The 15,390-nt window shown below is 45.7% G+C and overlaps 1 protein-coding gene across 1 annotated transcript; it reads right to left on the reverse strand.

Moving 5' to 3' along the window:
• Positions 1-662: 662 nt before the first annotated feature.
• On the reverse strand, positions 663-12,202 carry LOC119465033 (uncharacterized). Its single transcript, XM_037725866.2, has 4 exons — positions 12,052-12,202; positions 8,245-8,327; positions 5,837-5,920; positions 663-922 (listed from the first exon to the last, which is right to left on the reverse strand). Exons 1-4 carry the CDS (start codon positions 12,171-12,173, stop codon positions 780-782), a joined length of 432 nt encoding a protein of 143 aa, XP_037581794.1. The 5' UTR covers positions 12,174-12,202; the 3' UTR covers positions 663-779.
• Between the last annotated feature and the right edge of the window lie 3,188 nt (positions 12,203-15,390).

A 15,390-nucleotide genomic window follows, 5' to 3' on the forward strand; every position in this document is an offset into this window, starting at 1 on the left:
TTTATTCACCGAGGAGACCTGTAAAAGCAACTACGTCTCAGGCGTATAACGCACAAAAATAAGTAGAAAAACCACTGTTCCGTAAATATTTTGAGAACCCAGAACTAACCTACAAAAAAAGATGTGCTGCCCGTAACCGCTATTGAGGCATATTCTCCCTAAATGTCAAATTACTGCTATCATAAGGGCAACGGGGAAGGTTTGTTAGCATTCAATATATCGCCCTGAGAAAGGCAGAAAACGAAGGTTTACCAATTTTTATGTAACCCCTGATTAAGCCACACAGGCCGTTTATTCCTGTGCCTCATCCCCTTTCTGTACATGACCCCCATTTCTTCGCAATATGAACTTCGCAATATATATATATATATATATATATATATATATATATATATATATATATATATATATATATAGCGCAAGGCAGGCGTAATTGAAGATCACTGTGAGAAACCTTCATCCTCCAGTAGTAGACGTATCAAAATAGGCTCATGATGAAGATGGACTTAGCAGCATGAAAGTGGCAAAGCAAACTTTGCATGCAACGTCAAGGCATCAAGGCTGCCATTGTGCGGACCGAACGCAACCACGTACAATCTACGTAATGGCAAGGAACTGTAAAATCAAGAAAATCGCAGGAGATGCCAATTGTAGTTTTTATTTTGTATGTAGAAATAATGGGGAAACTTTTATTAACTAAACAAAGTGACAAAATAACATGGCACTTTCATTAACACATATCATATATTCTCATATTACAAACTCTCACCAAATTTCAATTATGACAAATTTGGACAATTGGTCAAATCGGGGTAGTAAATCTTGCGGCCTGGGCACTGGTATTCGTATTCTTCCTTGCATTTAGTGTAATACTTGTCTGACCTGTATGATTTCCAAGTATGAAGTTCACATCTTATGGTGCCTGTAAGAAATTTGTATAAAATACATAAACCTGGAATAGTTTTTTGCAGTAAACTCATTATACCGCTGAAGCTGTGGTCTGTTCGAATCCGCTACGCTCAGATTCGAAGTGCTGATGCACTGTGATTAGTTGCGAGGATTCTTTATTTTTTAGAAGGAGTCTCGAGCACATTAAGTGATAGTGGGCGCGAACGCCGGAGCCGCCCCGGAGTAAAAGGCAAACGGCGCGTGGTCTCAAGCAAAAGGCTTGTATGGCGCATTCATCGCCGCACGCAACTAGCCCTTTGAGATGCACGTCCTATCGCAAGATGGCTTTCGAGCGTTTAACGTAAAGGTATTGTGGGGGGCGGTGCCGCTGTGGCGCGTGTATTCGCCGCTTGGGCTGACGATTAAGGGACGCGTTCGCCACCGCTGCACTTCATTGGTAGATGTGCATCGTTTCCCACAGCCTGCTCACCACAGCCTCAATTAGATAACTTCCACTGTACCTGGCATCAGCATTATTGTAAAGTGAATGGCCAGAGAAATATATGGCCTCCCTGGAGTAAACGCCCTAAGAATGGCCATAGTCGTGACATTCCTGACACTCGTTGTATGGGGGTGTCATACCACCGTCAATGTCACGTCACCCCGGCTCCGTTGTCGTCACGCCAACTTGGTCATGCTGCCCTCGTCTTCGCGCCGTCGTAACACTATCGCCGTTTCAGTGGTATCGCCATCACACTGTTATTGTTTAGCATGTGCACTATATTATCTTTAACTATTATTAAAAACCGTTTTCGACGTCAGCAGGAGTCTTAGGAAGTATTACCAGCACGTGCAATCGATTTCTGCGAGCGGTGTAGGCTATTATTTCACTTTCACAGCCAACTTTTATGGTTTATGTGACAGTTGTTTATACATCCTAAGTTAATAAGCACGAACGTCAGCACGAACGGCCCACCAGTATTAGTTTTATTTCGTTTCCGTTCTGCGAAGGGAAGACCTCGCGACACGGCCTATTTTGTGAACCAATTTAGATGCATCTGAGATGAACGGTATACAATTTGAGGGTAAAAAATTAGGGGCAGTTTTACACTAGTGGTCTAAAGACTGGGCAAACAGCGAAGCTGGCGACCCCACCTAGCTTTATCACGGCCACGTCTTTGCGAGGTTATGCTTCGAGACTCGGCCCCGTTTTGCGCAAGATCACCCCGGAATCATCGACAGCTCAAGGAGCAATGAGCACTCGGTCATTGAAGTATCTGGAGGCTTCTAGACGTCCAAACGCTTTTGTCGGATACGTGGGCTCGTAATTCTGGATCTTCTGCGAATCGCACGAATCGCCGACGTTTCGCTGCAACTTCGGCGGCGCGATACTCGGGATCAGACCGAAGTCGTCTCAGTCGCTCTCAAGTAGCTGCACGGCGGCTTTCGCGCCACGCGTCCTCTTCTTTCGGAGTGACGCTTTTTTTCGGCCGGCCCATCTTCGCGGCGATGTGCTCGGCGCGGTTACGGTGGGGCTTTTGTGTCGCCGCGGCGGTGACACGGAGCTCGATATCCCGTGGGTCGGCGTGACGTCAGGGCTTAGCTCCGCTTCTGCGCAGCCGCGGCAACCACTCCGCACGGCGTGGTGACGTCATGGCTCGGCAAAGCTAAGGCGAAGCGATGCGGCGCGGGCGATGACGTCATGGCTCACGCAGCTGTGGCGAGGCTCGGCATGGTCGACGCAGCTGGGGCGGAGCGTTGCTAGGCGACGCATGGTGACCTCATCGCCAGGCGGAGGTTTTGCGGCGTACACTCGATGGACCATCCTCGAGCTTAAACAGCTTCGCTAGTTGACAGGGGTATGTGCCATTGCGCTTGGACCCTTTTTGCACAACCGCCAGGATTGGCCCACATTTCGGGCGCACACCGGCCACCGGACTACTTCCAGCTTAAACAGCTTCGCTGTTAAAAACTGGAGAATACTAAAGCTTCGCCTTCTAGAGTGCAACGCGAAAGCGCTATCGGAGCTCGTTCGCATCGAATTTTTCTTTATGAGTAGGCTTTACAGCAAGCACAACGTGGGAAAGCTAGCTTGCAAACTACAGAAATTTCAGTTGTTTGATTAAAGCATCGCTACCTTTAAAAAAATGTGACGTCAAGCAGCTCGTATTCGCATTTAGCATTGTTTATTTATTTTATTTTATTATAATACTACCAATCGCCCGAAGGCATTGATGTAGGGGGGGATGTTACAGAGGAGGAGAAACGCGAATAATGGTTGCAAGCTGAACACACCGAGAAACATATCAAGAGCAAGGAAACCAAAAAGATACGGTACACCTAGATACGGTACGGCGGATCTCAAACGTGTCCCAATTGAGCATGTGTTTCAGGGCGGTGACGCGACTGTTGAACTGATACGAGTTAGTTACAAACCGCGCTGCATTATTTTGGATATCTTCTAACTTATTACCAAGAGTTACTGACTCAGAGTCCCGCACTACAGCAGCATATTCCAAGATAGGGCGAACATTAGAAAAGTATAAGACCGCTTTGACCAGATACGATGCTGTCCTGAAGTTTCTTCTCAAAAAGTTAAGTACGCGGCTAGCTTTTACGGGTACGTAGTTTATATGGCTGTTCCAAGTTAGGTTCGATGAAAATATAACGCCTAGGTATTTTCGGAAGGAATTAGCATCGCTTGATAGGAGAACGGCATCTTTAAAATAATTATGAATGTTCATCGTTCTGGCGGACGGCTACGAGTAATTCATATTGCAATTAGTTGCAAAGGTTTGTAGTCATTAAACTAGGTGCTTCATGATAAGTAGTGCGTAAATGTTAAAATTGTGTAAAGTACTGCAGCTCTCATTCCGTCGCGCGGCCTCTTCACTGGGTCGCATACCATCGGTAAAATTTACGGAAAGCACCCATATATTTGGCCTTTTCATTGCTGCCAAAACATGCTCTTGCATGTACTGCGTTTCCGCACTACCCACTTAACTACGACATTCTTTCTCATCAGCTAGTCCTAACGCACGCATCATCCCAAAGGGAGACAGTATAGAATTTACTAAACTTTACCGCTATGAACGTAAGGGCCACTTCAATTTAACACAAGACATGAATGAATAGACGGTATACGAGCAGCAAATTGCGTGATCTGACTTTGCGTTGAGCGCGGCGCTTTTCTCATCCGCAGAGTTCTATGAAATTTGCAGTTTAGCGGGCTCTTCTGATTGTTTCGTTTTTTATACGCTATTTTAGCACTGAGGTACACAAAAATACTGCGTACGAAGCTTGAAGGAAAACAAAAAAAAAGCTTGTCGGCGTGTAAACACAATCACCTGTAGCACGCGCTCCTATGCACACGGGCGCGCTTGCTCTGGCGGGAGAGGAGGCGATCGGCGACGTTCGAATCAGTGCGCTAGGGGAGCAATCGACGGTGGGGTAACGGGTGCCACGTCTATAGCAAGTATGCGAACCCCTTAATTAATAACAGCGATAAGTCACAAAATAGAGAGCAGCTGTTATTCAACAGTTCCCTTGCTGTCATTGAAATGAAACTTATTTACTGCTATACCAGCAGACTCTTACTGTGTACACAGCTCAGCTTGGAGAAATTTCTTTATTGAAATGCGCAGAAAGCCGTCTTCGCCTGCCACAATATTTTGCCTTCAAACTGCATACACAGAGGCTCCAAACTGAGCCTACTCGATGCTCAAACTCCGGCACAAAATACCGACTTCGGAAACAGTTTATTTGTTCAGCTGTTAAGCGAATCTGGCTGACTGCGCGGTGCAATGAGGACATGCATTAAATGGCTGGCAGTTGTGGCCAATACTTGTTTTGAACCGCTATATGGCTAAGAAACAGCATAGTGTAAGAGTTTGAGCTCAGGACATGAATATATCGACGACGCTCCACATTGAACCATGTACAATAACAACAATAGCGTGCTGCCAAAGCTCATGTGCCATGTTGATGGGAGGCATGTCATGCTAAAATATTTAGCTGTAAAATTATTTACTTCAACCCTCTGCAGAATATCAGAGTAAAATAGAATACATAACGCCGTAAAAAGACGACTTTTTGTCACTTAGTCGAATAACGCGAAATACTTGTTGAATGTAGTTGCTGAATATACTCTGCAAGGTAGCAGCTCATCATTTCTGTTTATTTCTGCGCCCTTATACCCACACTATGCATATGTTGCGCGAACTCATCCATCATTATAGGAAGGAAAACACAGTAGGAAAACGTAAACGATTAAGGAAGTCTGTCGACAATAAAAAATGCATGGGGGGATCGACTCTACTGAGACAAGTCAGTGACAATGAGTAATAGCTTGTATAGGCCTTCCCCCTACAAAACTATGACCTCGACTGATCGTAACGGTTTTTAATGACTCAGAAGAGTTTGGGTGCGAGCTAGTTGGTATGGATCATTCATATTTAAAACAGCGCCAAAAAACACGGACAAGAGATTACACAAGACAAGTGCTTGTCTCGTCTAGTCTCGTGTCCGTGTTTTTTGGAGCTGTTTTGAATATGAATGGTTCTTGATGTTCAACAGAGCATCACGTTCTCACTTTTGTGTAGTCTCTTTACGTCTGCATAAATACGGCGTTCTGAGAAAAGGTCGAATTAACCTTCGGGCTAAGTAATGAACAAATTGTCAGTAATAGTGCCTTGAAAACGCTTGGTGCAGAAATATCCACTGATTGAAGCACATGCACCTTTATAGGCATCCAGAGGTCACCAACTCTCCTTTCTTCTGTATGGTTATATCAGTTCTATTGTTTGAGTCTTTTGTTTCACAATGACACACAACTGCAACAACTTAGTTCTAATTAGGGCCCAACGTACCAAAGAACAGCAAAAAAATGTTATTGCTGTGGGCGTTGTAGTTGCAGAGCAAGTATTATGATTGTTTGTCTTATACGTACCTGAATCGTCAGTGAACGTGAGAACAGCGCAGTGATCATTGCGGTCGTGGTAATGAAAACGGTATACTCTCATGTAGGAAAAATCTGGAAAATAAGTTACCCATAGTACAAATCGCATTCATCTTCAGAAGGTCCAAGATTGTAGATGAACTACTGCTCCACCTTTGCAGCGTGTTATTACCAAAAAGAAGGACGATGCTACATAAGCAGATATCATCATTCGTCACCTTCCATTTCCATATTTATTAGCTCTTTCGTCAGCTCTAAACTAAAAAGCTCTAGAAAACGCTTTTTTTCTTTTCCAATGTTTGTTCCCTCCAATTATAGTCGCGCTTCAATTGCTGCTCCCATAACCACCCTTGTTGATGTCGGTGACAATTTGCTCGGAACCGCTTTTCACCCGAAGCTTCGCGACCTATTTGGATCGACCTTGAAACACCTACAGAACTGCTTTAGGCGCACTATGTGGACTACTTCGCGTTCTGGGTGGCAATGCTGGGATTCTGTAATGATGTCGGTTATCACCTCATGCTCAATTGCGCCAGGATGTCGGACTATCTGGTGTAGTTATAAATAGCGTCGCAGAAAGTTTTTACGCGGTTTACATCGGCGTACTGGGGTCCAAACCCAAACAGCGTCGTCCGACTGGCATTCTTCACAACGTGGCCGAAGAATGTTGTTTAGGCTCTCGGTCCTTTCCAGTTTCTTATATGTGGGTTGCGCCAGTTGTGGTTCTTCGGCGCGCTAGAAATAGGTGCCGACGTCGTAGTCGTCTTCGTTGCTGACGTTTGGTGGTATGGCGTCAAGAGTGGTCACGTCGCACGGAATTCCTTCCGTAAACTTACATTGAACAGCGTCATCTGCATTGCTTCCTGCACTGCTGTGTTGCAGGCAAAGGTCACGTACAGATGTACGACATCTTGCGTCTTTTGCTAGACGTCTGCACACACCGTGAGCCTGTTGGCCAGGGTCTTGTTCAGCCGTTCCGTAAGACCATTCGTCTGTGGATGGTAGGAGGTTGTACTATGGTGGCTTTCCTCGCTTTACTGCAGGATTTCTCGAGCAAGCTACATTGCAAAGCCGTTCTTCGGTCGTTGATGAGGACGTCTGGGCACCATGCCGTAGCACGATGTTCTCTCCGAAGAATTTCACCACTTCGGCCACAGTGCATTGTGGTAGAGCTTTCGGTTTGGCGTAGTGGCTAAGGTAGTCCTTAAACCCGATGATCTACTTATTTGCGGGTGTTAACGTTGCAGAGAGGCCCCATAACTCCATGGCTATCTGCTGACATGATCGCCAAAGAGGTACCGAAGGGAATCTCAGTTGTAGACGTGTAACGCGTGGTACTGACGGACCATTTTTAGGACTGTTTTATCCAAGCCAATTTGGCATGAATCAATCTATCTTGCTATGTTTGCTGCCATTTTATACCACCAATTGCTCCTTCATTTTACTAAGCGAGCGTGAAGCGTCCATGTGTGCAATCTTTAAAACCTACGGTTTCGTTGGCACCACAATTGCGTAGGGCGTTGAAAGTGCTTGGTATGGCAATTGAAGTTGGCATGTCAGAGGGTGACACAGGCACTCAAAAAATGAACATATAACATGGTTACAATATAAGTTGATAAATTTTTTCACAGCAAGCTTTGCCTATTCATCCCATTTCGCGGGTGCTGGCTTCATAGGTTCTTTCACATGAAAACAACTTCGGCCACAAGGCATATGTAACTGAGGATGTGGTGCTGTGAATATGCTAGTTTTGCAGAATAAAACCATGATAGGCACTCGCAGGTGCGACACAAGTGGCATAAAATTATAAAGCTATTCAGGTATGCCATACATAATTTCATTATCATCCTTGGCAATCAGCAATGATCACAATCCTCCTATTAATGCAGACAGTATAGAGCAACAGGCGACCTGTCTGTGTTCGTGTTATTCGCTACTGGCAGTACCTCACTATACTATGAGTTACTCTTAAAAAAACGTCGTTTTATGCATTGAAGCACAAAAGTAACTGGAACGCCAGTGTACTTCTCCGCAAAGTTCGGGGATTGATATCTCTAAACTGGTGTCATCCTGAGAATTCGTTCCAAGTGGATCCGCTTAGCCAACTCCACGGCTAGAATTTTTAAATTGCAAGGGGCCATAAGTTAATTAGTTCAAACTTGGTAAGTTTCTTAATTAGTCGAAGATGCATTTAAATTATTTGCGTCTGTCTGCCTCTTTGAGTAGACCGGCCCATGAACTAGAATTGTTCCATCTGCCACAGGCAACGTTTGCAAATTTTTAATGTGTTCGCTCAAACACCCGGTATATGCAGTTTTAAGGTTCGATATTAGAATAGTTTAACCTGAATCAATGCAGGCTGATTCTTTGCGGATACCGCGTAGAATGTGGCACCTTACCGGCGTAAGTTGAGGCATTCAGTCGTGGAGCCACGTCTGTTCCTCCAGTCCATGAAACCTTCATGGTCACTGGGTAAATCAGTCTGAAAAGATGTCCCAAACAGGTAAATTTACTTAAATGCTGTTACAAAGTAGTACACCAAAATACATGTATTGCACTTAGCTAATGTGGGATGCTATCGAGAATTACTAAATAATAGAACCCACAGTAGCCCATATGTCATCTTACTATGTTAAGAAAGTCCCTTTCCGACGCCCTAATTCATTAAGCGAAGCCAAGCGACGTGGGTCACGTCACCAACCGCCCCTCTGTATGATACAGTGATGGCCAGGTGAGCCATCGTAATCCAGCGCTGTTAAAACCTGACTGACACATTTCTCGAGAGACGCCCCCTTTCCGCCAAGTCGATGTGGTGGGCTGACAGCTCATTCGCAGCAACTTGGCAGTAGGCAACAAGCCTCGTTTTTTCATTACACTTTGCTGCAGATTGCAATAATCAATTTTGCTCTTCGATGCCGTTTTTTTTTCTACAAGGTGGCGCGGCGACCAGTGATAAATCGCAATCTGCGGCTGTTGTGCTCTCTAAAGGTACGTCACGTTAGCCACACAACCGTTAGCCACACATAGGCTATTCGTGACAACTTTCGCTTGGCAGCGGTAGCGAAACTCAGACAAGACGCTTAATTACTTATTTGCACTGAGCTGCAGATTAGTGCAAACTTCTCTGTTTCTCTCGTGTGCACATTGTGTGCTTTGCGTCACTACTGCTACGAAGATCTGGTTAAATTTAAGGTATGTCTTCTCTCATATTTTTGAAATTGTGGGATCATGTTCTTCCACACAATAATAAAGGATTCGAAGCGTATCAGTCAGGAGATGAAAAATGGTTTTACTAAGCTCAAGAACGGGCTTTATAATAAAATGAACGTTTCCAGGTTCACTAGAGAGGGAGCTTAGAATGAAAATCCACGAGATTAAAACAAAACAAAATATGACTCAAAGGTATCAATGTGTTTATCTATGACATCTTAAGCAACCCGCATAGTGAAACAGCATAAAATGCACCCTTGAGAAAGGAAAATGAGACGCTTAAAGCAACAGCGCTGGATGGTGCGCCAGATCTAGCGCTGTTGCATTCAGCGTGTCATTTTCCTTTCTCAGTGTTTTCTGGTTCCCAGCTTTCTGAATCCACGTCTCAGGATTCAGATAATATCATACCTGCTAAGCAGCGCCATTCAAGACTGACATCTGCCACATCGTCTTCAAGGGAAGCGACAATCATCTGCAGGTGACATCGTGTTTATGACAGTAGCCTTCATGCCCGTCGGCGGACTGGTAAGCCCAGAATGCCCTCTTCAAACAGAAACTTAACTACTCTTTTTCTTCAAATTAGCCCTTGGTATTATTCAAGAGGTTCGCGTGAACCCATGGAAAATGTTAGAGCTGTTGATAGAACAGATGACAAGACAACGGAACGCTGCTTGGTTCGTCTGAAGTCTGTGACGTCCAAACGCGGCCTTACATGTCACCGGGCACGCATGTAATAGCTCGTGGCATAACTGATCCTGACCTAGAGCTCAAAGATAGCGTATTGAAAAGCATATTCGTTTGAATGCCACCTTGCGAGATTATCAGCGTTCGAATACTGGGGTTGTCAAAGTTTGTGAAGATTCTATTTTCCAGTGAAAAGGTGGCTGGTCATACGAGTATAAAGACCGGACTAGTACGATACCATGTTCCACATTTTATACTAAGGCCATTAGAGTGCCATAAATGTCTGAAGTCATAAATGTATGTACAAAGTTTCTGTCCAAGTATTGTGGTGTGTGCCAAATATGGTGGGAATCACAGTGTAAGTTCCTGCGAAAGTCGGACATCTCGGTGTCCTAACTAATGGTGAACACTTGGCAACAGACAAATAATGTTCATCGTTGCAGGATAGAATAAAATCTGAAAGAGAAAGCCAAAAGAAATTCAGCGGGACTCAAGGGAATGCGTAGTCGAAGTGCTCATCCAGTGGTTGAAGGACGTAGCGACACGTTCAAAGAATAGCACACACCAAGCGTCGGAAGAAAGGAGGGGGCGTGCCTTCTGTCTCTGAGAAATACTGGTCTGCCTCGCATAGAAAGCTTTGGAACCAGTCTCTGCCAAGACCCCAGGCTCAGTGAGAACATTGCTAAGACAGTTCCTAAAACGGTCTCATCTAACGAAGGCGTCCAACTTGTCCAACTTCTCAAGATGCTTATACATATAATCATATCTGTGATCGCAGGCCATCCGACACCAACAGCATCAGCAGCAGAGAAGCTTTTGGAGGCACTCGTTCCAGTCTTCGATGTACTTCAACTAGATGTTTTAATGGAAATATTCTGAACAATTGCTAAAACCTCGACCCCTTGTGCTGCAATGGAATGTCGGGTCGCGGCCGACCAGCGACAGGCTATTCTAGTTATTCGACTCGTCGCTAAAGAAGGCCCCCTACAAGATAATATAGCACTTCAATAAACAAATGTAAGAAAAGACGAATTAAAACTTCCAGGCTTAGTAAGTAACCACAGCACCGCTTAATGCGCAGCGCCAGCTATGGGGCCCGTTTCAGTGCGTGGACGCTGCGCATTTACGCAATGGTTTAAAAGCACTGACTATACGTACTCACTGACCTACATTTCACAGTTATTGATAGAGACAACATCTCCGAAGTGAAATTTGAGCGTACAGCTGTTACTGTAAGCCGCAGGGGTGTAGCAATGAGTTACAAGCATATACAATCGAAAGTATGCACTTTTCGCTTCACTTAGTGCTTGAAGCGTGCTTCACTTGCGCCGCGGTCGGTCCGGTTGTCCAAGCTCCCGAACTTCGATAAGAATGTTCGGGTCTTCAGAGCTTCATACACGCGACATTGCTGCAAGAATTTGGAAGGAGTGTTCAGCTTTCCTTTCGTTATTAGAATGTTGTAGACGTCTTCACCGATGTCTTTTAACAGATGTCCCACTTTGTCTTCATCATGCATATTCGCGTTTACAATTCTGCATAGCTTCAATGTGTCTTCTACATTTGTTGTTCACGTTTCGCCAGGCCAGGTGCGCAAAAGCCTGTGTTCCGCTTTCTTCCTTTTGGAATTCGAGTTACCAAAGCAGGCTTCCAATTCGTGGACGAAATTGCGCAAGTGGTCATCACGCGTTCATATCTGTCAAACCACAGTAGATTGGTAAAAACGAGAAAAAATGCAACGTTCACAAGCTGCGTTGACGTATTTCAGCCATTAGAGCGGCTTATTCTTTTGTGGTGCCTATGCGAGTCATCCACTTCTTCATCTGTTTTACCTGAGACTTTGCGTGATTCCAGCGTCAAGTAGCTAGGTCTTCTTGCTGTCTGGCTGACTTGATCGACGCTCTCTTCGGCGGCGTTCGTTGACCGGCCTGCCTGGGCGTCGGTCATGCTTGTTGGCTCCAGTGGTAGTCCGGCCAGGCGTCTGCTTTTTCGAAGATCTTGTAGCACTTCGTTGTTGAGGGCGTCCAGTACCCAGCCCCTCCACCACTTGCTACGGATGTGGATTAGATTTATTTACAGTGGAAAAGGTAGAGAAGACAAGGGACAGTCCGAAACAGCTGATAATCCAAAATCTCACACTGCTTCTCCCTCTTCGTCGCTCCTCCGGTGTGGCGTTAAAATATATACGCACTCTTCTAAGCTTTCCTATCTCCTCTTAACCTGAAACACGTGATCGGCTTCCCACACACACTTCACACACATGCACTCTCCTCCACTTTAACACTACTAATGCTAAGGCATTAAGAAACACTCACCCTTTATGAGTGCGAGGAGTGTAACCTTGCCGCATCGTTATGGTCTTGTCATTGTAGCTCTCAACTTTGCTATAAAGACATGTACTTTCTTTGCCCCATGTTTTCACGTTGTAGCTTCTCATCACCAAATAAATTTTCGCTCCTGGAAAGTAAAACTGTGAAATAAAAATGTCTTCATATTAAAACATGAATCCTGCAGAAACATTATTCAGCAGTACAGTGGAGATAAGAAATTGTGACAATAAATCTATAACCCACAGATGGGCGATTGCTCTGACTTGATGGGCGATTTTCTGTCCTAGACAACGAGGGGTAACCTAATATTTTCAGGATGTGCACAACTCGTCAAAAGAGCGGAAAGATTCTAACGCTAGCTCGAGTGGCGAGGTTACAGCTACAATCATTGCACATTTGAAGTAGGCCTGAGGGAATAGTTTTCAAGTTTTCAGACATAATTCTTACGTATTTAAATGTAGATGCCTAATAACACGCAAGGGTGGAGCAAGTGTCGATGGTAAAGAAAGCGTGTTCGACTTACATGGTGGTTCAAATGATTCGATAAGTAAGCATTGAATATAATTTTACATTCTGTCTCTGTAATTCTTCTTAACAAGATAGTGTTTTGTGCCGCGGCCTACCATCAACTTCCTGTAACGGATGTGAAGTCGGCGCGAACGCGTTAAATATGTGCTCTGTTGATAGGGATGGCGCTACTATGAGACGAAGAATTAGGAAGCTTCTTACTGCTGCAACCACATACCTCGTCCGCGTCGCCAAAGGCGGTACTATTCCTGCCGTCGGTATATATGTGTACAGTCGGCGTAAGAATCCCTGGCCGCAACACTGCTGTCCATTTACCGTGACCGCCCATTGCTCGCATGACCACATTCTCGACTTAGATTTTCTCTCCGCGCATTCAACTCCTATTGACTGCTCCGCCTGCACCATCCGCCTAAAATTGCCTTTTCTTTCGGATACGTGTGATGCACACCCCAGCCGCTTAAGCCCCACCAGTTTCATTCGAATGCCGCCCAAATCATTAGCATATATCGAGCTGTCGTTTTCCCCGCCCATTCATGTTGGGCAGTATCTCATCCCTCCGCTGCCCGACATTCCACTGCAATATGATGTCACCGCTCCTCACACAGTTCGGACGATGACGGCCAACCGGACTTGTATTCCTGCCGTGAACGTCGGTCGAACCAAGCAAATTGTGCCTCAAGGAATTTGCCTCGCCCAACTTGAGCGTTTAAAAAATACTTGTGATGCAAACCCCAGCCGCTTAAGCCGCACCAGTTTCTTTCGACTGCCGCCCAAATCATTAGCATATATCGAGCTGTCGTCTTCCCCGCCCATTCATGTTGGCAGTATCTCATCCCTCCGCTGCCCGACATTCCACTGCAGTATGATGTCACCGTATGACGGCCAGCCGGACTTGTATTCCTGCCGTGAACGTCGGTTGAACCAAGAAAATTGTGCCTCAAGGAATTTGCCTCGCCCAACTTGAGCGTTTAAAAAATACTTGTGACGCAAACCTCAGCCGCTTAAGCCTCACCAGTTTCTTTCGACTGCTGCCCAAATCATTAGCATATATCGAGCTGTCGTCTTCCCCGCCCATTCATGTTGGCAGTATCTCATCCCTCCGCTGCCCGACATTCCACTGCAGTATGATGTCACCGTATGACGGCCAGCCGGACTTGTATTCCTGCCGTGAACGTCGGTTGAACCAAGGAAATTGTGCCTCAAGGAATTTGCCTCGCCTAACTGGAGTGTTTACAAGTGCATCACGTGGCGGCTTTCGCACCCTAGTTTTCGTCTCAGGCTACCAGGTCACCATAATCTGCATTTTTGCTGATCCGAAGATTCAGAAAATGACTGCGAAGGACCTTTTACCTGCACAAGCCGGATTGCTCTACCGTGTATTGTCTTTTTACAGGGATGTTATCGACTTTGACAATCGCCCCTTTGACCAGACACTTACTGTCAAGCATTGTATTAATACTGGCGATGCTGCTCCATTCAGTGTAGAACATATCGAGCCTCTCATCAGAATGCCAGGTAATTCAAACTGCGGTTAACAAGATGCCTGATAAAACATTATTGAGCCGTCTTCGAGTCCATGGGTGTCACCGGTAGTGTTGGTCAAGAGGAAGGGCGGGACATGGTGCTCTTGTGTGGATTACTGCCATCTGAACAATGTGACTCAGAAAGACGTGTATCTGCTGTAGCGAATCGGCGACGCCTTTGACTGAATCTACAGTGCCAGCTACTTCTCTATAATCATCAATCTGGATACTTGAAGGTCGCCGTCGACAACACGGACAGAGCAAAGACCGCATTTATAAGACCTAATTGTCTTTTGGATTTCGTAACGCGCCGGCCCCTATTGAACGTATTATGGACTCCTTGCTTCAGGGCTTCAAATAGTTCACATACCTGTGCTACTTTGACGAAGTTAGTGTCTTTTCGCCAATATTGGACACTCACGTTGAACATCTCTCAGCCATATTTGACGTTCTCCGTAACCCCAGGCTTCAACTAAAGTTATCTAAATGCCGTGTCGACCACCGCCTTACGGTTTGGGGCAATCTTGTCGACGCTTCCGGAGTACAACCTGACGCAGACAAAATTTGTCACAGCCACAGATGTTCGCAGTTCTATTGGGCTGTGTTCTTCCCGCTTTCGCTATAATTTTGCCTTCATTGCTGGACCTCTCACTGACCTTTTGAACAAAGGTGTACCCTTCTCATGGAGACCTACACAATCTGCCGCCTTCTCTCGGCTCATCACGCACTTGACCTCACCACCTGTATTCGCCCACTTCGACCCTAATTGCCCCAACAGAACTGCGTACGGATGTCAGTGGTCATGCTGTCGGCACTGTTTTAGCCTAGCGTCAGTGTGGCTAAGATTGCGTTATCGCTTATGCCAGCCAGCCCCTGTCACCACCAGTGTCACTATTCTATTAGGGAACGAGAATGCCTTGGTGTAGCTTGGACAGTTGCCAAGTTCCACCCTTACCTTCACGGACATCCCTTTCTGTAGTAACCGGCGACCACGCTCTCTGCTCGCTTTGCTCTCTCAAGGATCCCATGGGCTGGCTTGATCATTGGGCATTGAGGCTTCAAGCGTTTTCATACTCAGTGATTTACAAGTCCAGATGCCTGCACCAAGACGAGGATAGTTTGTCGTGGCACCCCGTCGGCAGCTGTGACGAGAATGCCGCTTGTGTTTTCTCCGTGTCTAAGATCCTACGTATCGCCGACAAGCAACGTCGTGATGCCTCACTCAAAGTGATCATCGAACGTTTTGAATCCGTGCCCGACGACGCCTCCTTAG

This window comes from Dermacentor silvarum, chromosome 9 (assembly GCF_013339745.2).
Source record: "Dermacentor silvarum isolate Dsil-2018 chromosome 9, BIME_Dsil_1.4, whole genome shotgun sequence".
Classification (NCBI taxonomy): Eukaryota; Metazoa; Arthropoda; class Arachnida; order Ixodida; family Ixodidae; genus Dermacentor; species Dermacentor silvarum.